The sequence below is a fragment of the Zonotrichia leucophrys genome, chromosome 1A (assembly GCF_028769735.1).
Source record: "Zonotrichia leucophrys gambelii isolate GWCS_2022_RI chromosome 1A, RI_Zleu_2.0, whole genome shotgun sequence".
In the NCBI taxonomy this organism is placed as follows: Eukaryota; Metazoa; Chordata; class Aves; order Passeriformes; family Passerellidae; genus Zonotrichia; species Zonotrichia leucophrys.
The window spans coordinates 39658364-39682394 of NC_088170.1; the positions used below are offsets into that span (position 1 = coordinate 39658364).

General features: G+C 47.5%; 1 protein-coding gene across 1 annotated transcript; it reads right to left on the bottom strand.

Annotated features, from left to right (window-relative positions):
• Positions 1 to 725: 725 nt before the first annotated feature.
• On the bottom strand, positions 726 to 20978 carry CYTH4 (cytohesin 4). Its single transcript, XM_064732206.1, has 13 exons — positions 20887 to 20978; positions 15402 to 15484; positions 12979 to 13079; positions 12645 to 12711; positions 7049 to 7167; positions 6592 to 6672; positions 5834 to 5946; positions 5136 to 5284; positions 4062 to 4173; positions 3568 to 3644; positions 3154 to 3225; positions 2157 to 2311; positions 726 to 1833 (listed from the first exon to the last, which is right to left on the bottom strand). Exons 1-13 carry the CDS (start codon positions 20903 to 20905, stop codon positions 1761 to 1763), a joined length of 1221 nt encoding a protein of 406 aa, XP_064588276.1. The 5' UTR covers positions 20906 to 20978; the 3' UTR covers positions 726 to 1760.
• Between the last annotated feature and the right edge of the window lie 3053 nt (positions 20979 to 24031).

Consider the following 24031-nt stretch of genomic DNA (forward strand, 5'->3'; position numbering starts at 1 on the left):
CCTGCTGCCAGAGGAATGATCCAAGTAAACTGTAGGAAGGGCTTAGCCTGGATTCCCACACCAAACACCAGATAGCTATGGGTAGAATGGAGACTCCAGACTAAATTTTTATGGCTTTTGTCACACAGAGTATAAGCCTGAGAAGCACTAGAACAGACATTTCTCACTCCAGTCCTGGGCTCTGGGGCATCTCTCACCAACCAAATGCATATTTGTACTTCTCTTACATATATGGGAGATGTTGCCAAGCTAAGGGGCCATATTCTGCCTTCCCTTCCACCTCTGGACATGAGCCTGCCTCTGCACTGAACCCAAAGCAGGAGTGAATGTGTGTGTGCAAACATGTGTGCTCCAGAGCAGTGGGCAGCACACTCACTCTGCATCACATCAGCAACAAAGAGATTCAGTGCAGGAGACATTTGCAGGCATGAGCAGAAGAAAACCTTCACGCTCCTTCTCCAGGGTGAGCGCGTGCTTCAGCTCTGAGATACGCTCCCTGCCTCTTGAAATTAATTCAGCATTCCTGAGGCTTGGGCAAAAAGAGCTGGAATGAATAATGGGGCTGTGCTGGCCTTGCTGCAGATTGCCTGGTAGATACAGCCCTCTGCAGGAAGGAAAAAGCCAAGAGACTGCAGCAGTGCTCAGGCTGCTCTGCTGGAACGTGACACTCTTATCTCACATCCTCTGACTTTATCATGAAAATGACCACGTTACCCTGAGTTTTGGGCTTGTTTTAACCTCTTTTTATTTCTCTCTTTACACAAGAGACAAAACCCCAGGCTCCAGATGATACCATTGTATGAAGATGGGAATGAATGCCTCTGTGTGTGTGCTGGTGGGGAGGTAGGTGTATGTACCTCCATTTTTTCATGCCATCTGACTGCAAAACTTTCAGATACAAAACCCAGGCCTCTGAGCTGCTCAAGGAACCAGCCTTTGTCAGGGAGCCATCAGCCAGGAGGAGAGCTAGAGTTTGGATTTCTTCCCTAAGGAAATCTGTGGTGATCCCTGAGTCTCAAAAAAGAAAAACAAAACACCCAGAGCTGCTTTCCTGGTCCCACAGCATCTCTCTGCTCAGTTAGCCCTTATGTTGGATAGGGATTCAATTATCTCTAACTTTTTAACATTTATGGCACAGTTACTGTGGGACTGAGGGACTTCCCAGGATTACAGCCCTCACTACAGGATGTAGGAAGGGAGAGAGGGATTTCTTCTGAACTGAGGGCTTCTGATCTTACTTTGACATCTGGTTTCACAGCAAGTTTCTAAATATTGTGGCCTCCACCCCACAACCACTACACATCTGTTCATGGAAGAGAAACCATTGGGGCCTTTCTGCTCTGCAACTGACTGGGAGATGCTCAGCTCCATGGTTCCTCAGAGAAAAATACCCTGGCCTGGTGTGACAACAGGCAGGGCTGGAGACACTCTGCAGACATTCCTTTTTCCTCTCAGATCCTGTCCCACATGTCTGGGCCTACATGGGAGAACCCAAAGGCCAATTGCTGTTGAGCCTTTATGTTCGGACATGGGCAACCCCCTGCCCACAGTTCTGAGTCCTCAGTGGATCGCACCCTGTGCCTCTGCCTTCAGTTTGGAAGGGGAAGAGGCAGAGGGCAAGCTGTCCTGTCAGTCATCTGCCTGCCAGGTGGGAGGCAGATGGAACTAAAGCTCCCAAATTTCCTCACTGGAAGAGCCCAGTGTGAGAGGGAAGCTGTCCAATAACCTCCACCTTTCTGATGCCGTGACCAGGTCATGGTTCAGTTTTTGCTGGCAATCTTTTTCTTACGGGCAGAGACCAGATCATAGAAAGGATCCTGTGAGATGTTGGTCCTGGAAATTAGAAGAAATAGGAGCAAAAGTAAGAGATTTAATGATGGAGAGCAGCACAGACAAACTAACTGAACTTGCACAGAGACACCACTTATCAAAATGTAGGACTAGATATCTGCAGACTTACAGCAGAGAATTTAGCTGTGGCTAGAGATTTTCCAGAAGGGACTTCAAAACTCTTTAAAGTCAAGGAATACCATAGTTGTTATACTGCAAACATTTCTTTCCACCCCCCTTTTCAAGCTCTGATAAAAGATAACCAAATAAACTTTGAGACCACTTGATGACCAAAAAAAGCAACTCAAGCCTCAAGCTCTCCTCACCGTATTGCTTCAATCCACTCATCACGCTCTGCTGGAGTGGCTGCTGAGATCTTGTAGGACTGATGCTTGCCTTCAACCACCTTCCTATCCCCATCTGTTTTGCAGGCTTTGATCTTCTGCCCTTTGCAGTTGGGAATGAAGAGTTCAAAGCAGTTCTGACCAAAAGGAAACAAAGTGGAGCATTAGGATTAGACAGGGGACAAAGAAGGCTGCTGCCTTCAACCATGGGTAACAGGCCAAGAGAGCTTTCAACAGACAGGAGTCTCCAAAATGCAAATGACCCTATCTTCCCTCACTCCAAAAATTTCCCTATGAGTTACATGACCTTCCTTCTTAGGTAGGCACACCCCTCCTCTGAGCAACTGGACACTAAAACCAGGCTTTATAGAGAGATGGAGCATCAACACTTATCAAAACACACCTTCTAGGATCTGTCACTCCACTCCACTAATGAAAATCCCTCCCCCTCCTAAGTAGATGCAGCATCCTCTTTTCTGCCTGCCACCACACAGATAGAAGGCACTTTTCCCAGAGCCATGACACATTGAAAAGTGGGTATCCACAAAAGAAACACAGAAGAAATGAGTCACTTCCTGGGCAAGTTCCCTAACACCAACAGTTCTGTTTGGTCTACATGTGCTGTAACTCATTATGGAGAATCCCGAGGAGAGAAATTAAACCCACGTCTCCTGGTGCAAAATAAGTAGGGAGTCAGCTGTGTGCATTCATCTCTGCCCCCCTACACACACATACACACATGAAAACATACAATACAGTCAGCCAAAGGACAGCTCTCTACTCACACCAAAAACATAAATTAAAAACACAGCCGTGTCTCGATGGGGCAAACAAGGCAGTTTGCAACAGCACCTTCCCTCTGAGAAGCAAGTAGAACACGTGCAATTTGTGTAGGGTAGGAGTAATCTGTGTGCATCTTCTCTTCCCCCCAACCATCTGATAGCCTGTGTTGGCAGAGTGCCAGCCAATGGACACTTACTGGCTTTTTGGGATCATCCACCTTCCGGACTGATAGATTCTCCAAGGGGATGATGCCCCGAGGCTCTTTGTCCTGAAGGCAAGGAAACATGAATTAACACCCAACATACTCCCCAAATTTATTGTTCAGAACCTCTCTGATTTCCCCTGTGTGGGCCTTTGTGGAGGTGACAAGGGCAGAATACTGCCGCAGGAGACCCCTTCCATTGACACAAGAGGGAGTTTAGTCAAGAGGAGACCACAGCCGCAGTGTCCAGCCTCTCTCCTCCTCACATGGGAGGTGAGGAAACAGCACAGGAGAGAGTGGAGGTGTGAGATCAGTCTGGGAGCACAGGGTAAAAGGGGGAGACTTGCCTCTGCTCCTCCCTGGCCCCTCAGAGGCTCAAAACCACCCAGCCATGAGTTAAGCCCTTACCGTGGTATATTCAAAGTAATAGAGGCAGTTATCAGTCAGAATGAACCAGCGGCGTTTCCAGGTTTTCACACGTCCTCCTAAAGGCAGTGAGGTTCAGGAGCCATTAGTCACACATTTTTCTGTCCTTCCCCCAAGCTCCTGACATGCACACAGTCACAACCTCCCAGCTCTCCCTGTAGCTGTCTCCCAAAGAGACACCATGGCACCACTGACATGATGCTGTGTGATAGACACTCACACACAGAGCCAATTTTGCTCTGCTGGGTCAGGGAATGGGGAGGGCTATGTTTTTGAGTCCCTTTCTGAGCAGACAGAGCCTGCAGGAGCTGGGACGAGGGAGCAGGCAGCTGGTTTCAACAGCAGGTGTCAGCCTCAGCCCGCCGCAGCAGACGGGAGGGAAGGACAGCAGAGATGACGGTAGGTTCCTGGGGCAGATTTGTGGTGGGAGGCAGGCAAACGGGGAGCCAGAGGAGCTAGGGGGGCCCCTCCCTTACCTAGTTTCACCAGCCAGCCTTCACGGTTAGGGTTGAAGAAAGTGTGGGTGAGGTCGTTGCCATCATCCTCTGGTATGGAGAACGGCTCGTTCTTTATGCTCTCAAACAGATTCTGCCCCAGAGCATTGGTGGGGAAGGACAGACAGAGAAAGGTTGATTTCAGATAAAGCTTGTACACAACTATCCTAGGTCCATCTATCCACCACTCTGTTTTTACAAGGCAAGCTGGGTGAAGGGCAGGAGAGCACATGATGAGCACTGGGGGTAAAACAGTCCCCAGTCTGCACCTCACAGGGTCTCCAGGGGGATCACCAGCTCTTTTCTGCATCTTGTGCCTTAAAAAGAGTCTCAGTTTGGAGAACCACAGCCATGAAATGGTGCTCCCATAGCAAGACAGGCTGCAGTGAGCAAACCCAGCATGTCACAAGTGCTGCTGTGGGTAATATTAAGGCACTAGGATGGGACTCAGCACGGCAGAGGTGCAGCCCCATTTAGAACCTGGGCTGGTGGTGCCAAATGCTGCCGGGAGAGCAGCACGTAGACCTACATGGCCACAAGGAGGCACATTTCACAGAACCAAAGCTTTGGCACTGCGGGGCACAAAGGGTGACATTCATACAGCAGTGACAGGGAGGCAGGTACTGCTCTCAAAGGATACTGAAATGTTGTTCACATCATTGTATCTGCCATCATTTACTACACAAATCCCAAGCCAAGGGGGAAAAAAGAGACTACAGGTTCCTGCACCTCCCCTAAATTGCCTGAAAGAAATAACACTCTGGAGAAAGCTCTAAAGCCTCTGTGCTGAGGGGATGCTGCTCAGCAAAGCCCAGGTGTGGGATGTAGGCAGCCCCTTTGACATAAGTTTTTTGGGCCAGGCTCCTTGGGTGAAGGCAGACACATCTAAGCAGGCTGCCCACCTCTACCTTGCCTCACAGGGCAGGACCCATGCCTGCTGAGCCTTCAGGAAAATGCCAGCTGTAGCTTTGCTAATGGATGCATTTCCTGTCTCTGCACCTTTGCTTCTCAGTGGATGAGAAGCAAAGGGGATGAGAGAATGGGAATTCCTCTTACCTTTAGAAGCTCTTCTGGCAGGTCCCCTCCATTGTCAATGCCTCTGTTGATGGACACAAACCTTTCAAAGTGGGGTTTGTCTTTCACATTGGGGTTGTGCAGGCTGGTGTTAAGCATGATGATAGAGAAGGAGAGTACATAACAGGTATCTAGCAATGAGAAAGAAAATCAGCATGGGTGGCACTTGTCTTAGAGGGCGGATCAATCCACACCACAGGTGGCTTGGATTTTAATCACTGAAGAAGAGAGTCATCCTCTCATTTGTAGGAGAAGAAGGATTCCCTCTGCTAGGAGAAAGAGGGACACAGTTGATTTCCTATGAGGGAGGTGATGCCATACCCTTAGGATAATGGGGCATGTTGGGCAGATGCAGTCTAATAACAGCTCTGCCAGCAGGAAAGTTTCTGCAGACCTGCATCTGTCCGTGCTATCCCTGCTGGGATGAGGTAACACCTCATGTGAGGCTGGGAGCCCTTCTCCAGTCTGGTGCCCATCAGGAGGGCCTGGAGCACAGTAGCAAAAGGAGGCCTGAAGATGCTCAGTTTATTGAAAATCTTCACAATAACTGAGCTGCCTCCTTTAGCTTAAGGGGAAACACTTCCTAGCGATGCTGCCTGTGCTTTGTGAATGGAAAAGGAAGGCTCCTCTCCCTGGCAAACAGCCTAGCTCTGCTGTACAGGCCTTCCTCCCTTAACTACCTGTGGACTGGAACACTCCTGGGTTGCACTTGCAGTACCAGTTGGCAAAGGCCTCCATCATCCTGTCAATCTTCTGCGCCTCCCCAGGCAGCCGGAAGCTCCAGAGGAACTGTCTGTCAGGAGCAGAGTGTCACAGCACCAGTCAGATGGGGTCCAAGGGACAGGGGTGCCTCTCCTCAACCCGTGCCACACCACAAAGATAAGAGAAGTCACCCCATCACACTGGGGAGACAACACAGGCCATGGAGCAGGAGCTCTGCTCCTCTCTGGAAATTGCCTGGATACATCACCCTCCAACATCCTGAATGCAGGAAGGAGAACTAAGGCTTCCAGAAATCACGGCTCTGCTCCCCTAATGAGAGCCCTGCAAGGCAGCAGAGGCCTCAGGAGAAAGAATCTTGCCAGGAGGCAGCCTTAATAAAACAAGTGCCCTAAAGCAGAGTCACTGTTATTGATGTAATGGGCACTGAGGACAGACGTTTCCTGCTGCCAAAAATAACCTTTTTCATCCCCCAGACACTGAAACCACAGTGACCCACTCTTCTGCACATGGGCAACCAAATCAAGGGGCAATTGAAGTGCTTCCCACCCCCCTGAGAAACTGTTGATGCCTCACAGAGTAACAGCCCTGGAGCCAGCACACACAGCAGGGCCTTGGGAAGCTCCCACTTCAGCCCAAGAGGACTTCCTGACCTTCCTGTGTAGTGAGGGCCAGTGGCTGAGCAGGTTCCAGCACTGTCCCCTGCACGCTCACTCACCTCAGCGCCTGCACCAGGTTGAGGTTGGCAAATTGGTGACATGCCACAAAGGCCTGCAGGATCTGAATGTTTGTGGGGTCCCTGGGAGAGCAGAGAGGGAAAAGGTCAGAAGAGAGCTTTGAGCCTGCTCTGCCTGGATGTCCCTTGGTGTGACAGCATGCACCTGGCTCCATCCCAGTCTCACTTCCCCTCTGACCAAGAAGAAGCCAAGGTGCACACTTCATTCTGGGATGACTGATCCCATTACAGGCAGGAGAAAAGGTAGCCCATACAGCCAGCCTTAGTCACATTCCAAAGGCCCTCCCAGGGGTGTCCTGCCCACCCAGCCCACTGTGGTTGGAGATATGCTCAGTCTTGGCCCCTGGAAGAGGTCTGCCACAGGTCATCCAAAATGGTAGCTCAGAGGGTCCGGGCAGGACAGGGACTCCAAGAGATCTCCTCATCCTGGGTTGCTCACCTCCCACCCAGGTAATCCCCAATGGCTGTCTTGTTCAGGCCTTCACCCTTGTGGAGGAATCTGGCAATCTCCTGAAGGTCTGAAGACAACACCTGGTGCTCTATCAGGTACTGGATCCCCTGGGAAGGAGAAGCAAGACTGGGAAGTAAAGCAGCTCTGTGATCTATTGAGAAAACAGGATCCCAACACTGATACCAGCTGATACCACTGATACCTTCCTTAGCTTTAGTGTACTTGCTCCTCTCTTACTCCCCACTCCCTTCATGGGAGACCACAGCCACGTTCTCATCTTCATTCAATCCCTCTTCATCCACTATGGGTTGTCAGTCCCATTTTCATTTCATCCCTAGATTTGGCTAAATGTTTCACTGGGATGGAAACTCAAACAAAATAGGGCAATGTAGATTTAAAGTCCAAAAAGGAAAAGTCAAAATAATAAATTTCAATGTTTTCAATCAAAATGTCTTCCTGTTCTGTTCCTAAATGTCTTTTTCCCCCTAAATTAACTTAACTTAAAAGAAAAACTGTTTATTTTAAAGAAGGCATAATAAAAAAAAATGTACTCAGACAAAAATATGGGCTTGAAACAACTTGAGACAATTTTTTCCTAGATTTTTCTTCTATGCCACAGAACAGAGAAGTCTGCAATCTTTTCAGCTCCATCCCTCCTAGACAATAAGGATGGAATTTGCTTTTTAAGGAATATAGAGGTTGTGAGTTGGGTTGTACAAAGAGTCAATATCCTATTTTAGACAGAATTTCATGACTTTTAAAGGCAGAGAAAAAGCTGAGGCTTTTTTCAAAAGATTCTTGACAATATCTCACAATGTTGCAGTTCTCCAGACCACACTGCAATTCTCCTTGCAATATACAATAAAAGAATGAAAATTGTTTTAGATCCATCAGCATGTTCTACTTCAAGAGAATCATTTCACTTTCTTTTGCAATATATATGAAACTATTTTTAAAAGGCCCCGAAGAAAAAGCAGTTTTAAACAAAGAAATCAAAAATTTTGTGAGATTTTTTTCCACTCTATTTTCCTTTCTTTTTCCCCAGAGAGATTTTCAGTAAGATCAATTTAATTTTGAAAAGCATTGCAGTGATGTGTCACAGTTGTCACAAGGGTCTTCAGGGTGAGAGAGAGGCGAGAATGTTGACCTCATGTTCAGAAGGCTTGATTTATTATTTTATGATATATATTAATTATGACTATACTAAAAAGAATAGAAGGAAAAGTTCTCAGGAAGCTAGCTAAGCTAAGAATAGAAAAGAATGAATCACAAAGGAGCTCTCTCCGACTCTGTCCCAGAGAGAGCTTGGTCCTTGGTTGGCCACTAACTATACACATCCAACATGGGCCAATCACAGGTGCACCTCTTGCATTCCACAGCAGCAGATAACCATTGTTTACATTCTTTGTCTGGGGCCTCAGCTTCCCAGAAGGGAAAATCCTAAAGAAAGGATTTTTATGAAAAGATGTCGGTGACATTTCTCCCTTTTAATTTTATTAAATTAAAAAGAAAAATGTTTGTAATTTTCTCTGCTGTGCACATGCAGAGGAAAGAACAAACTTGACAGGTTATCTGTTGCCAATCCAAATCTCAATCAAGTGCTGGTGTGGAATGAACAGGGAATTTCTTCACCTGTAGAACATACAATTCTATCAAATCACCAAAACAATATTACAATATAAGAAAATGCAAAACAATGTAAAGAAAGTTCAAGTTCAAGCAGCTGAGTTTCAGAAAAAGTCCATGGACTGAAGATGTTCCTCTTTGCCATATCTGAAACTCCTTTTTGGTCCTGAAACAGGCTTGCTGCAGAAAAGTCCATCAATAGTTATCAAAAGTCCATTGACAGTCACAAACAATTTCAAACAATTTGAGACAACTTCTGGGATTTCTTGCCACAGCCCTTTATTGAACAGCTTTGGGCTGAAGCTAATTTTTGGCCCTTCAGTGTTTCAGAGCTGCTGCCAGCCATTTCAACTCTTTTAATTTAATTTTTTTTTTTTAATCGGAAAAAGCAGCAGAGCGGAGCCAGAGAAAGGCCCTGGGGGGCCCTGGCCCACGGAGAGGGATCAGGAACCCCAGATCTGGCCCACAAAAACGCGGGCCAGGACCAGAAGAGGGAAGGAAAACCCCCAAACCCATCAGGAGGCCAGGAGGTGGCCCTGGTCCAGGGACCTGAGCCCAACAGCCCAGGCCCAACCCACGAGGCAGTCTCTGCCTTGCCACAGGCCTGCACCCTGCTGCCAGTACAATGGCAGAACGGATGGTGAGACGCTTCTTTTCCCCAAAATCACCACGGCATGCCAGCAGCAGGGGAACAGAAGCCGTCCCAAGAACCCTCATCTCAGGTCTAGGAATATTTGTTCCCCACAGCAAACAAGCCATGATCGCTTCCCGCTGTGCCCTCTGGCTCTGCAATGCAAATGCAACAGGTGTGTCTCCCATCTGCCTCACGGCACCAACCCCTCTGGGCTGGGGACCAAAGGCAGAACTCTCGGGACCCACCTGCCCCTCGCTGCTGGGGCGCACGAGGGGCGCCAGAGAGATTCGCACCCCTCAAGGGGAAGCAACTGACCAACCACCCCCCAATCCGCCGAGAATGCTGATTTCGAACGTCGGCAGACGGGCTGCCCCCGCCCCCAGCTGTCGGGCCATGCCTGCTCCACATAAGGAGAGACCGACGCCCTCTTCTCCTGTCCCAGCTCCCCCCGCAGGGGCAGCCCCGGGACAACCCGAAAAACTCGGGGGGGAAATCGCGCTGGGTGCAGGAGCCGCCACGGCAGCTGCTGCCGGGAGCGGCGGGACCGCAGGCTGCTCTGCCTCTGCGGGAGAGGCTGGCGGGCACGACACGGGGTCGGCAGCGTCTTCTGCCGGCTCCGGGATCGACTGCGGAGGCGGCGAGGCCGGAGAGAATGCATCCCCACTGAGCCGGAAGCAGCAGCCGCGTTGTCGTCGCCCAGCAACAGCGGCCCAGCCGCAGGGAGCGGTGTTTCTGAGCCCTCAGGCGCAGGCGGGGAAGCCGGTGGAGCCACGGGCGGGACCGCCCAGGGAGGCGGCCGTGGGGCGGGTTCGGGCGGTGCTGGCGGCGCTGACCAGGGCGGTGCTGGCGGCGCAGGCCGGGGCGGTGCTCGCGGCGCAGGCCGGGGTGGCGCCGCCCACTCTTCACTCCCCGCAGAGAGAGAGAGAAGGGGGGGAGAAAGACCGCTCCATCTGAGCATGCTCCCAAGACACAGTAAAAAATACTTCGGCTCAGAGGTATCCAAACCCACGGTCCAAAATGAATTGGAAAATGGAGTCCATGCACTCCCATACGAACACATCAAGTGCATACAGCACATCCGTGAAAAACCCAAAGAGCTTTGCCCATTGAAAAAACTCATAGAAATCTGTCTCCAACAGGAGAATTCCGTCCTCTTCATCCCATTTTTGCCAGAGGGCAATAGGTTTCTCCTCTGAAGGGGAGAAAGGAACCTCCTCCTCTCTGGGGAAGTCCTCCATATCAGCAGCCACAAACTACGAAGGGCCGCATTTTCAGGAAGAGAAAAGCCAACAGTACCTTTTGAAATCAAGAGTCCAGCATGCTCTGGCCAGCTCCATGGTGCTGGTGCGCTTTCCGAACATCTTCCCGGAGGCTTTTCAGAAGGTTCTCTTTGTGGTCAGCCTTGCTGTGAACTCTGTCCAAATCAGGATTTTGAGTTCTTCAGTTCCTGGCTAGAATCAACTTCTGTGGTCACTTGTGAAGCAACCATCAATGCCACACATTCGGGGTTTACCCAGTGCAGCACTTGCTCCTCTGGGGGTCTCTCCAAGTAATTTGCTCTTCAGACGAGGGGTCACCAATTGATGGTTTTGTCCTCCTCAATCACTCGGGGTTCACCAATTGTGACAGTGGTCACAAGGGTCTTCAGGGTGAGAGAGAGGCAAGAATGTTGACCTCATGTTCAGAAGGCTTGATTTATTATTTTATGATACATATTACATTATGACTATACTAAAAAGAATAGAAGGAAAAGTTCTCAGGAAGCTAGCTAAGCTAAGAATAGAAAAGAATGAATCACAAAGGAGCTCTCTCCGACTCTGTCCCAGAGAGAGCTTGGTCCTTGGTTGGCCACTAACTATACACATCCAACATGGGCCAATCACAGGTGCACCTCTTGCATTCCACAGCAGCAGATAACCATTGTTTACATTCTTTTTCTGGGGCCTCAGCTTCCCAGAAGGGAAAATCCTCAAGAAAGGATTTTTATGAAAAGATGTTGGTGACAGTGATGATGGGGCCCCATTTTCCAGAAGAAAATGTTTCTCCCCAAAGCTGTTTATCAACTGGATTCCTAATGCTTACCTCCTCCAGCCTCAGGAACTTTCCATGGGATCTTGGAGAGAGGAACTAATTTATAAGTATCAGCATTGCATGGATGGAGTGTAACCTTAGAAAGGAGGGGCAAAGAAATTTCCTTGCATTGCAGCACCTCCCATGCTATGGCATGTAGCAAGAGGGAGGCAATAATCAGGGATCTGCATTATACAGACACAGAGCATGTAACATTTTGACCAGTCTGATTGGCATTGAACTCATAAAGCTAAACTGGTTTGGGGTTAGAGTTAGTTTGGGCACTCCTGCACAGCATGGCAGAGAGAGATGCCTCAGGGGCTGCAAACCAAGGTCAGGCAGAGAGGCAAAATAAAACCAACTCTCACACACGCTCTAAGTGCGGACATCGCTGCTCTGAGACAACTCCACTGGCAAAAGGACCTCCAGGGGACTGGCAAGCACTCCAGCTGGGCTGTGCACACTGCGGAAGGCACCTTGGCGCTCTCAGCAGGGCACAGAGGAGGCATGGACAGCTGTCACACAGAGCAGCAGCCACCCAAGATGTTGGCTGTGGTGGTGAGCTGATGATCACCTATCATTTGATCACAGCTTGTGGTTTTCTCGAAAAGCTCAAAATATGCTGCACTAATGAGAAGGAAGGAAGAGGGTACTTTCTTACATCTTCTCTACTTAATCATGATAGTTTTAGAGTTTTCTGCAGAGGGCTGAAGGCTATGGAGCTATACCAGTGGTCAGAGCTCCAGAAAGTGGAAAAGCTATGTTAACTCCACAGTTCAACCAAAACTGTTTCCAAAATGACAGAGGCATTCTCTCCTCTCCTGTTCTGAATGAGCCAAGGAACCTGACACACTCTCAAAACTTCTCACCTTCTTAGTTCATCCTCCTTTATCACATTATAGCAAGCTCCTAGCCTCTGACAGTCAGAAGGGCTGTGCTGAAGGAAGTCCAGCTCTCATGGCATGCTGGCAGCGTCACAGCATCCTCCCTTTACTTGTCTTAGGTTTGGGCTGAATTGCATGGTGTGGCCTCTAAGCCCATGGTGGGGGAGGCAACACAGCTTGATCATATCAGAAGACCTCAGTCAGGGGCAGGGTGCAGGCTGCTCCTAACAGGAGCCTCAGTGAGGTGGGAACCCATCCCCACAGTCCCCTGCCACAGTTCCTTGGACATCCATGGCTGCAACTGGAACAGCAGCCAGCAGAGGCTCTTCCTCCCAGCTTTACCCTCACAGGTGAAATGAACAAATCCTACCTTTTCAGGATCCATGTTGAATTTCTTCCGGCCCAGGGACAGAATTTTATCCCTCTCTGACTGCTTGCTGTAAACACAAAAAAGAAGGAAAAGTCAAACTTAGAATAAAGGACCATGTCATTTCACTCACAAGGTGAGATATCACATGGACAGTTGTCTGACTATCCAGGAATAATGAGAAATCTGAGAAGAGAAGGGCCTCATTTATTTCCATGCCCATTTATTTCCTGCCCATTTCCATTTTGGTTGTTGAGAACCAAATCCCATCAGTGTTTTTGTTTTTTCAACTTATAAAGAGAAACTTTGTAAGCAAAGGAATACTCATTCCACTCACCTGATCTGCTCTCCAGGATTACTGTCTGCCACTTGCTTCTCCTCTTCACGTTGGAAACGCTCAATCTCTGCAACCATCTCATCAATCTGCTCCTTCAGCTTCTGCAAAAGCAATATCAGAGAGATGAAGGCAATGGAGGGGAACACAGCAGACATAGCCGAAGGAAGCATGAGAGCATGTCTAACTTCTTCCCTTGGTCACAGGAAAAGGACAGGTGGTCATGACCAGCCAAAGATGCCTATGAAATGGGCACTGCTCTGGAATGACCCTGCTGGATTCCAGATGGAAAGAGAGACAGAAGGATGTTCTCATGCCTATTGCCAATCAAGACTGGAAAAATCAAACTTAATCAATGTGGCAAGTGTCAGAGAACTTGCCCCACTGTCAATTCCAGTTCCTCAAAGAATGTCAGATGCAAGAATCCTTCCATTGTGCCCATTCCTTTTGAACTTTTATTTTGCATAGCCTTGCTACACATCTAGGAAAGGAGAAGTGGAACTGGTAACTGTGAGAGCAATATGAACCTAAAGTGGCTGTATTGTGAAACACAGAATTTTTAATGTGCCTGTCATTTAAATACCATTGAGCAGACAACTCTGTTCAGTGGAGAAAAAAGAGAGAAGGAATAAAGGTAAAGTAATTACTGTCAGATTTTAAAAAATCAGTTGTGGAATTTACTTTCCTTTAGGCCCATGACAGAACATGGCTGCCTTGACTGGATATTCTGTGTTACCATGGAAATGAAAGTGTCTATATCTCCTTGTTTCCATCCTGCAGTTCTGTTCTACCTCAAAGCCAAAGTGCACAACAGCTCTCTTCTAGGAATCACCCAAATTCTTCCCCATACCAGCCAGAACAGGCAAGGGAAGATAAGTTATTTTACTAGAGATCCTTTCTCATCAAGGAATGAGGATGTGGATGGAGCACATAATCAGATAGAGAAACTGAATTTCTGCAATATTCCATAAATTAAAAGAACTTCAGGGTTTCGGTTTTGCTCTGGCCACCTTCTGTTTTGCTTCATTGGTCCCCAGAGCTGTGAGTGTTCCTTACTAAGTTTTAGGTGTTTCACAAATGTAACAGAACCATGATCTCAGCTCGTTACTTTCAAATTATTATCAATTTTGTTATTTTATTCACTGCTCTCTTTTTGCAGCGTTACTGGCAAGCCAAGACCCGTCCTCTTTTCTCTTCCCCCCCTCCCCTTGCTCCAGATATGTCCCCAAGTCTTTGTTCATAAGGGTACTCATAGATACATTCTGAAAAAAAAAGATCCCCTGGGGAAAATGTCTCTTGTTCTGTGGCACTCTTTTCATCCAAACTCACTCTGTTCCACTGGCCATTGCGTATTCCATTGCTTTATGGCTTTGGGTTTTAAAGCATGGGCTTGTGCAGTCTAGCAACCTTTCTCTGTCCATAGTGGGGAAAAAAAATGTAGCATTCCTGTTCAAGTATCCTGCTCTTATAGTGCCCATTGCCTGTTGTGAAAACTGAAGAGAAGCAAACATACACAAGCAAATCCCAGGCACGTACATTCACATTCTGTTCTGCAGAGGGGGGATAAGAGACCATTCTGGTTTTCAGCAGAGAGAGGAGGTCTGGAAGCCTAAGAAGTAACACATAGTTTGGCTTAATCCTTTACTGCATTCCAGGAAATATTGCAGCTATTCCCTAGGCATCTGGACAGCTTCATGTTGTGGAAAAAAATCAGTCCAAGTCCAATGATTCAGTGCTATAAGCTCTCTCAAATGGGAAACCGCATTTCATGGTGGAGGCAGAACGGAATGGAAAGGGCACAGAACCATGCAGGGCTGTGATGCAGTCTTAGTGACTGACTTTGAATCTGTTACTTCCAGACATTTTAGGAGCTGCTGGAGAAATGGTTGAGTCTGCTTAAAAAAAAAGAAGGAAAACAAGTCCCAGCCACAGACACTTGCGTGGAAGGTCCTGCCATGAGACCTCTTTGGAGACAGGATCCTTCATGGAGGACTTGCTAGAGGTCCACAAAGCAAACAAAAGTCTGATAAACACAGGGGGATGCTGCAGGTAACTGGGACTGATATGCCATTAGCTGGTAATCAGTAATTAAAAAGAATCATAAACGCTGAGCCAGATGCCTGCCAGTATTACTTAGTGAAGACATTTCTTTACTCCTACATTTACAATCCCAGCTCAATATTGCTCAAACATCCCACTGGGGCAGCTGATGATTCATGCAGCAGAGAGTACCACAGGCTGGATGTACCCTGGTGGCAAACAGGCCAGGGCAGCCTGAAGTTTAAAACTGAAGCTGGATCATGACTGAGAAAATGTCTCTTTTGCAAGAGCACTTCTGCATGGCCTGGACTGCTATGCAAAGACGCTCCTTGGTGAAGATAGATTTCAGAAGGCTAGGCAGGCACAAGGGACAGGATGGTCCTTACCTTAATGTCATCCAAAAGCTCCTGCTTGTGCTTCCTGATTGTCTCTATTTCAGCCTCTTCAGCCTCAGTCAAGCCAGTTGACTCTGAAAGAAAAAAGATTCCTGTGAAAACTCTACTGAGGCCAACATATCATGGAAAAAGCTGCCCCAACCTCTCAGCACTTACCTTCTCCTAAGGTCATTCCACAGCAACTCTGATTTCTGCGCTCCCTGCTATTGCAACCTCTGCACCTCACCTTTGCCTTGCCAATGGTTCTCAGCCCAGAGTGTGCACACAGACCATACCCCCCTCCTTGCAGCCAGAGGCTCTGCACAGCCCTCTCAGCTGACCCTGCAGGCACCCACTGCCTATTCAGCCAATTCTGCTCGCCCTGAGCACAGTGAAGAGGTCTCACTAAATGCTCTCTGGTGGTGGTTATGTCAGTCATCTTTAGGTACTGAAAGTCTACGACCTAAAAACTTCATCTACATCCAAACCTCCCAAGAAACCACTGGCTTCATGAGTTGATCTGCCATAGCTGGAGTCAGAAATGGCTTAAGAGAGAAAATCAAGGTTTTCCAAGTTGGATCTAGGTGATGAAAGCCTTGCTGAAAAAGGAATGTCTTTAAGTGGCTGCTGTTCTGTAAACAGTTGTTCTGTGAATAGAAAATGTAGAAATATGAATAGGCTTCCTTGTAATGTACAGGAATTCAAACAAATAGCAGCAAAACCAAGGCAACCACAATATGATTCACAAAAGACCTAAAAAATGGGGTGACAGTACTGCTGCTAAATATAATGCAGGTGAACCACAGCCTCTTCTGCAAGGAAGAGCTGTAGCCCTAGAGGGGAGACAAAGCAGAACATGAGGCCCCAGGAAAAAAGCAGAGCTTGCAGAAGGCTGAGAGCACTGGAGATCACTGGTGAACTTGCAGACAGGGTCCTTGCTGCACTAAACACAGCAAGATAAAGCGTCCCCAGGAAGCCAGGACAAGTCACTGGATGCCCTGCTCCACTGTTTCATAAAACAAAATCCCCTGGGCCTCCAGTCATCCCAGAAAAAGGGGAACTAGCACCAGTTGCACTGGAAATTCTCTTAGTGTGGATCTCACATGCAAAACAACTGCTATAAATGTGAGTGGAAGAAAAAAAGGGAAGGAAGCAGCCACGACAGACAGAAGGAAAAGCGACAAGAGCAATCATCTTAGTATGCTTCTTTCCTGTCATGGCCACAACAGCTCAGAAAGACTCTCCTTCCCCAATCCTAATCTCTCCCATATCCTTCTGACTGGTTGGGTTTCCATGTGCTAAGTATGTTCCTGTTATTTTTCTCAGCTTCGGCCTCTTTCCTGCCACTCTTCCTGATGGTTTCAAGCATCGCATTCCCTGGGGAGAGGCTGCTGAGTCTGTGGGGGTAAAGCACAGGACAAGAAGCCAGCATGAATCCAGGCTGGGAAGGACCCACGTGCCCTCCCAGCCCTGCAAGCAGCCCTTGTGAAGAGCAACAAGAAGCTGTCTGATTGATGAAGCCAGTCAAGAGGGAAGGAAAAAGGCATCCAAAAGCTTGCAACGGCCAAACCTGTAGGTGAGGGGAAAACCAAAGCAGGCAGGAAGGTTAGCAAACAAAAAACAAACAAATGAGAAGAAACCACAAAGAAAACCAACCAAAACCATGCAGTAGCTCTGGTACTTGGCTGGTAGGTTGCTGACTTCCCTTTAAATGTCAGCCCTGGGCCTCTGAGCAGTGCCCAGGCTCTTCAGCTTAATTTCTGTATCCTGCAGTTGTGGTGTCTGCAGGAGATCAGGCTGGCATCTCCATCTCTCCATCTGTATCTCTCTCATACCTGTCAGGGCTTGTAATTGTGGAATCACTGGGGTGACTCCTTGACAAATTACAACAAAGACCTTTTGCTCTGTGTTTCTTTCCACAAAAGCACCATAGGAGGACAACCCTGAGGAACCTTGCCTTCCCCACCCCATCAGCAAACTCTGTGGTGTGGCTGGTTGCTTTGCTTCAGTTGTTCTGTGTCTACTAAAGCATCGCAAAGAGTCTCCCCGGGGATGCCATCTCACCCACACGACCCCCAACAAGGCTGTAATTAACACAGGCCCCCTCCCTCCTGAACATCTGGAAACCCCAACTCCCACCTGCCGAGTTTGTCAGAATGAGAAAAGTGTGGGAAGGACTGTGTTGGGGAGGGAGGGCAGGGGAGAAAAAGGAGGAGTCACAGAGAAGGGGAAGGAATAAAGGGGTAAAAAGGTGGGAAAGGGTGACAGAGTTTGGAAAAAATTGATGGATCAAACTTTTAGGGCAATTTAGACTGAGCTGCAGAGACAGTCTTTGTCAGGTTTCCTATACAGCTTAAGTCCTTGGTTGCCTTAGAAAATGGTCCATGCCTTGTTGAAGTCCTCAGTACCACCTCAGTTCTACTTCCCTCTAGGACTAGGTCAGCACACAGGTGAAGCATAGCCCTGGTCAGGGTTCTCTGCACAGGGGGAAATTTCACCCTGATGAAGAACACACCACAAAAACATGCGCAGGTTTCAGAAGGATGCTCTCAGCCCAGCCAACACCAAAGTTTTCCAGTTCAGACACACAAAAAATGGTTAGTATCCTCTCCAGAGAGAACATTAGGTCATTGGTTGGAATTTATTTTCAGAGAGCAAATGTTGAAAGGAAAGTGCATCAGCATCACATTTGTGGGTCTTACACCTGCCCCGAGGTTGTTTTCCCACTGTCAGGGCAGACCCACATAGAAAGACCTGCCAGTTCTTCACAAACTGACCGGGGTTGTATTTTCAGTGCTGTCACTAAGGACAAACTTCAATTCCAGTTGTTTGGTTTATGCCTTCAGCCTCCCTGCTCAGAGGACAACTCAGAGTTGCCCAAACATCTGGGTACTTGTGTGGCGAGCAGAGAGTTCTGTGTTTGCTGGTTTCATTTCCCACTGCAAAGGGTTGTGCTCAACCACCCAGGTGTTCAGTGGCTTTCAGTTCCATGGAAAATTATAGGAATAGGCAGATGGCTTTTGAAGCACAGAGGTAAGTGGGAAATGACCACCCAGGAGGGCTGGAAGGATGAACTGCAGAAGCAGCAGCGGGAGGTTAAGAAGAATGATTGTATCTGTGCCACTGCTGCAGACCCATGTTACACACTTGTGGTAAGACAGCAAAGGTTCATCAGGCTCATTTGCAAGGCAATGGAGGGCTTTGAGTATCGCTGCTAAAGGGTTTGGGCACCTCCACCCACGGCAGCACAAAAGCAGAGCAGCCCAATAGGCAGCTTCTGCTTGAAGGAACCTCCCTGGTAGAAAAATTTCACCTGAAATTCCTTTTTTTTTTTTTTGACATGGCGGCTGTGTAATCTCCAGTACAGACCACCACCTCCACAGATAGGTACCAGTCTAGTAGCAGAGAGATGACAAAGCCTTCCACTCCTCAATTCCCTCCAGCCATGTACATCTCCCTCCTGCAGCACTCCACAGTTCTCTGCCAGATCGTGTGAGAGCAAATTCAATATAAATCCCAATAGATTTAATTTGCACATTCCAGCTACAGGAGGGAAGCTGGGAAGAAGAATTTATGTTGTCTACTGGTCCCCTTATCTCATGTGACAACTTACACCCATTCTTCAGGATAGCTTTCCATGACTTTTGACCACACATCCAGCACGGGACACCACAGCACCAGTCTGCTCTCCTTTGTGCCACACATCCAGCTCAAGGGCTTGGCACACCTGCTCTGTGGCCTCACTCAGACAGTCCTGAGAGGGTTCTGAAGGAAGCTGGAAGAGGACACACACTGCAGTGAGAGGAGCCTCCCCAAAGCATTGAACAGATGTGCACTTAGCAGGACCATCATGTCTCCAGGTAGGAGTGGCCCCAGAGAAAGGTGTACAGGCACCTCTGACCTTCAGGACAATCATGCCACAACTGAGCAATTCCAAATGCATTCAGTACTCTAAAGCTCACTGGAAAATGTTTCTGGTGGCAGCCTTGGGTTCCAAGGGAGTTCAGCATCAAACAAACCCACTTTCTGACCCAGCTGTGGAAAGACAGGATGGGATTGAGCAAAACCATCAGTCAGAGCCATCACATCTCTCCAGGCATTGCCTGTCTCCAGGCTCTGCCTCTACCCAGAACTGAGCAAAGCCCCACAGTGCCTGAATAGGATCTCCTTGTGATATTGCAGTGTGTATACTGTCTTGAAAGTACACTTGCTTGAACGTGTCACTTTCAAGACATAATTAATACAGTAACACGTAACTTGAGTGAATGACTGTGTCAGACCTTCAGTTAGGAGACCCCCAGTTTCTATTGAAGGCACAGTCCAAAATAAATAGCAAAATATCAGTTATCCCTCCTCCTGCCCAGTTTGTCCTGCAGAACCTTTGCCCACAGTTGCTTTCAGACAGTGAGGGCTGGGTGATCAGGAGACCCATTTTCACCAACATTCAGTACCAGTCAGATGCTGACAAGAACTCAGCTCCTACAGGTACCACCAATTTCCCTGGCAAGCAAGGTTGGTATGCAGCTTGAGCATGCCCTTTCCTTGCCTACACACCTCCGAGCTAAAAAGTGCACAACAGTTGTTGAAACTGGCACTGCTTTTTGCTTTCACTCTCCATGTCCTATACACAAAAGCCTGAGGGGACAGGGTCTGAATGAGAAGAGATAGTACAAGGTGATCCTTTTTCCTCCTTTGTTCAGCCTGTTCCCACTCAGCTCTCCCTCTCTGACACACTCAGAGCTTCCTCAGCTAGAAGCTGGAAATGTTCAGTCTGGTGCATGCCTTTCCTTGCTGAATCCCAACCACTTTACCCACCACCTTCCAAGGCAGGAAATAAAACCTAAGATCTCTCTCAGTTCCTCAGATGTGGTTCATTTTCCCTCATTCACATCTGCCCACTGAGATTATTTCAGGACCAGGCAGGCCCACCTGTAGATCCCCTGGAGCTTCCAGAACCCCAATACAGTTGTCTACCTCGAACATGGCCATAAGCAAGGGAGGCCCCAGCACCAAAAGTCTTGCACGGGTGTTACACTGGGATGCCCAACTGCACGAGAGGCTCCACCAAGGCAAGCCAGCTCCTGGCATCTGTAGGGAAACACCAGCAAGGAGCTTGCCAGAGTTCAGTGAGAGCAGCCAAAGCCTACAATGGTCACCACCCCAGGTGTCACATATGCCACTGACACCGAGGAGTCAGTTCCCAGCTCGGCCCAGCACCGCTGGCCAAAGGAATCAGAGCAGGAACATTCTCAGCACAAAGGCCATTCAAACCTGTGGGGAAATTTCTCCCGATGGGAAAGGAGAGCAAGTAAAAAGAAGCCCATGCCTAATGCTGAAAACTGATAAGCATTTAACTGTACCACCAGGGGTCTTCCAGCATGTCATTCCTCCAGCCACAGCACCCACTCTGGCTGCTGGGATTTCATGGTGTGCTCTTCTCCATCAAACTGAGCACAGAGCCCTCACCCCAAAAAGACACACAATAGTTGAGGCTTACCAGCAGGACAAAGGTCCATCCTGAAGAGCACGATATATTTGCAACACAACTGGTGTTCCTCCTTGTATTTGGTTTGTTCAGATGCTTCACAGAACTGAAACAACTTGGAGGCAGCAAATGCGACTGCAGCAGCTTTGGGGGGGGCGGGTTTCCCTGTGACTCCTCCTTCCCCTCCTTGTCATGTATCACAAGCTTGTGGCAGTACAGAAAACTCTGTGCATGTTTTAATGAGCCTACAGGGGCTCATTGCCTACTTTTAAATGCAAATGCACAAATGCATTTCCATCCCAGCAGCATTTTAGGAATCTTTGTTTGAGGAGATTAAAATGAGCGGTGAGAGGCTTTGGCCTGAGGTAGTCAGAGGAGAAAGAGGGAAAAAGGAAGTTCTTGATTCAGAAAACCCATCGGATTGGGGAAGTGGTTTCATTTTAAAGGGAAGATTCTTCCCATGTTAATTCAGCAGCAGAGTTGGGTGGGGGCAGGGATGGGAATGAAGGCTCCAGAACTGGAGGATGGTTGATGGAGGGCCGGATAGAGTTGTCAGACTCTTCTGCCTCACTCAATGCTCATAACTTAAAGTCTTCCTCCTTTCTCCCCCACAACAAAGTGTTTTTCATGTGAAACCTTGTAAGCAAGGGTAGAGAGAACTAAGAAGAAATGCAGTCCTCTCTCAGGTTTAGCAATATTCCTGATGGTGAGAGAGCTGGAATTCGCAGCCATTCAGGAACAGGAATGAAATATTGAAATTGGAGGACAGAGCTGAACAAACACTCCAGAAAGGAGATACTGTCAATCAAAAATGATATTGAAAAATCCAAAAAATTTGAAATGGAGTGGCTACAACCAATGGTACTGACACGAAATAAGGTGTAGGGAAATAGACTAAACGTGCCAAAATTATGGCACATTTGAAATCCCTAAAATCAGGCAAGAAAGGTAAACAAAGAGACAGAGGAGAAAAAGGGAAAGAAGAGAAACAGAAGAATCGAAATAGAAAAACAAAACAAAAGAAAACAGAAAAAAACTACCCCAAATAGGATGTGAAAACCAGAAAAGCCAATGGGATGACCTGAGGTGCAGGAATACAGACCAAAGCCTACCCAATTGATCCTCATTTAAATTGCATGATTTCATTCCCTTTCCTAAATGAGATCTTCCTTTCAGGAAAGGGAAGCAAATCTTGAAATCGGAGGTCAGACTTGAACAAACACTCCCAAAAGGAGATACGGTCAATCAAAAATGAAATTGAAAATACCAGAAAATTCACCCAAATGAAACTGGAAAATCCAGAAAATTTGAAATGGGATGACTAGAACCAATGGTACTGAGATGAAATTGGGTGTAGGGAAATAGAACAAAACATGCCAAAATGATTCCCTTTGAAATCCCTAAAATCAGGAAAGAAAGGTTAACAGAGAGACAGAATTGAAACAGAAAAATTGAAATTAAAAAAACCCAAGAAAAAACAACAACAACAAAAAGCTGATAGGATGTGAAAACAAGAAAAGCCAATGGGATGACCAGAAGTGCAGGAATACAGACTGAAACTTGCCCAATTGATCCTCATTTAAATTTCTTATTTTATTCCCTTTCTTGAAGGGCAAAGGAATGAAATAAGAAATTTTGAAAAATTTATAACAAAGAAACAGTAGAGAAACAGAAAAATTGAAAATTTAAACAAACCCAAACCCAAACAAACCTGATAGCATGTGAAAATAAGAAAAGCCAATGGGATGACCTGAAGTGCAGGAATAGGGACTGAAGCTTGCCCAATTGATCCTCATTGAATTCACAAGATTTCATTCCCTTTCCTGAAAGGAAGAATTTTCATACTGAGATAAAATTTGGTGTAGGGAAATAGCCCAAAACTTTACAGAATTATCTCCCGATTTGGTCCCTTGCTCTGGGGCCATTCAGCCTCAGAAAGAAAGACACAGATTGTCCTCCCTTCCTCCCAGTGTCTTGCTCTAAGCTGTGGTTATGCTGAAAGTTCAGTCCTGCTTTTGAATAAACCTCCAGTGAAGAGTGGGAGATATCCCCAGCTTATGCATGTCAAGCAGTGGCAGAAATCCAGAATTAATTTACACAGGCAGCTATAGGTCAGGCCACAACCTGTGATCCTTAGGAAGAGCTGGTGGTGTGCATTTAGGACTCGCTTTCTACAGCCAGTTTAAAAATATTTACTAAGAGGCAGTTAGAAACTTGGGAGTGAAAAAAAGAGGAAGGGAGTGCGCTACATGAATGCAAAGTCATTTCCAGCTGTTACACCCATGTCTTCACCCAGATCTTCATTACACAAAATGGCCACACCTAAAAGCTATTAGAGGCTTTGTCACTTGGGTCACAAATTGTCAATACCCTACTCCTGGCAAACTAAATTTCTGTCTTGAGACTGTGGGCTGCATGAGAGGAGAATTCACTACCCCACAATCTGGCCCAGAGCCCCCAGTTTTTTCACTGGAGCTGCTTCTAGTGTACGACCTCCAGTCCTTCCTTCCATCACCCTTTTCTACAAAAAGAGAGTTTCAGCAGTACTGCAGCTGGCATCAAGCAGACATGCCAGCCTGAAGCACTCACTAGAAAGATGTGATCTTGTCACAGCATACATCACAGCTGAGATGGCCATGATATACAGAGCAACACCACACAATTTCAGACTGCTTCAGCCCACACAGATTAACACCAGCTCACTCCAGATGGCTGCAAGCATCTGCTCCTGTTGTTCTTTAGCCCAACCCTTCATACCCCTCATGTCCATGCACTGCACCTGTGTGCCCTCTGCTCCCTTTGGTGATGGGTCAGTGCCCCTGGGCGCTGCATGGCTCATTGCTGCCAGTGCAGCTCACCTGCTCCTCACAGCTGCACCCATTGGGGAGGAGGCTTTCTTGGGATCTCTAGCTGGTCAGAGTGACCCCCAGATATGTTAGAAAGTCTCTTTTCCCAGCCTGGTGGTCAAAGAAGGAGTCAGAACTCTTCAGTTCTCCGTCTCAGGGTTGTTTATTGTATCTTATCTATAAAATGATTTCTCCTGACCTGCCAAGGTCCACTCAGCAAGACAGTCAGAGGCACTCTCCCTGTCCCCGGGGCAGTGTTATCTTTTTATACTAAAAACTACATATACAATATTTACAATTACTTTCCAATA

Bases quoted from the DNA above. Each gene is read 5' to 3' on its own strand.
- CYTH4 (XM_064732206.1), bottom strand. The intron at 5,285-5,833 runs GTAGTTAAGGGA...TCTCATTGCTAG, and splicing joins AGGAGTGTTCCAGTCCACAG to ATACCTGTTATGTACTCTCC. The intron at 2,312-3,153 runs GTAAGTGTCCAT...CCTTTTGGTCAG, and splicing joins TGGATGATCCCAAAAAGCCA to AACTGCTTTGAACTCTTCAT.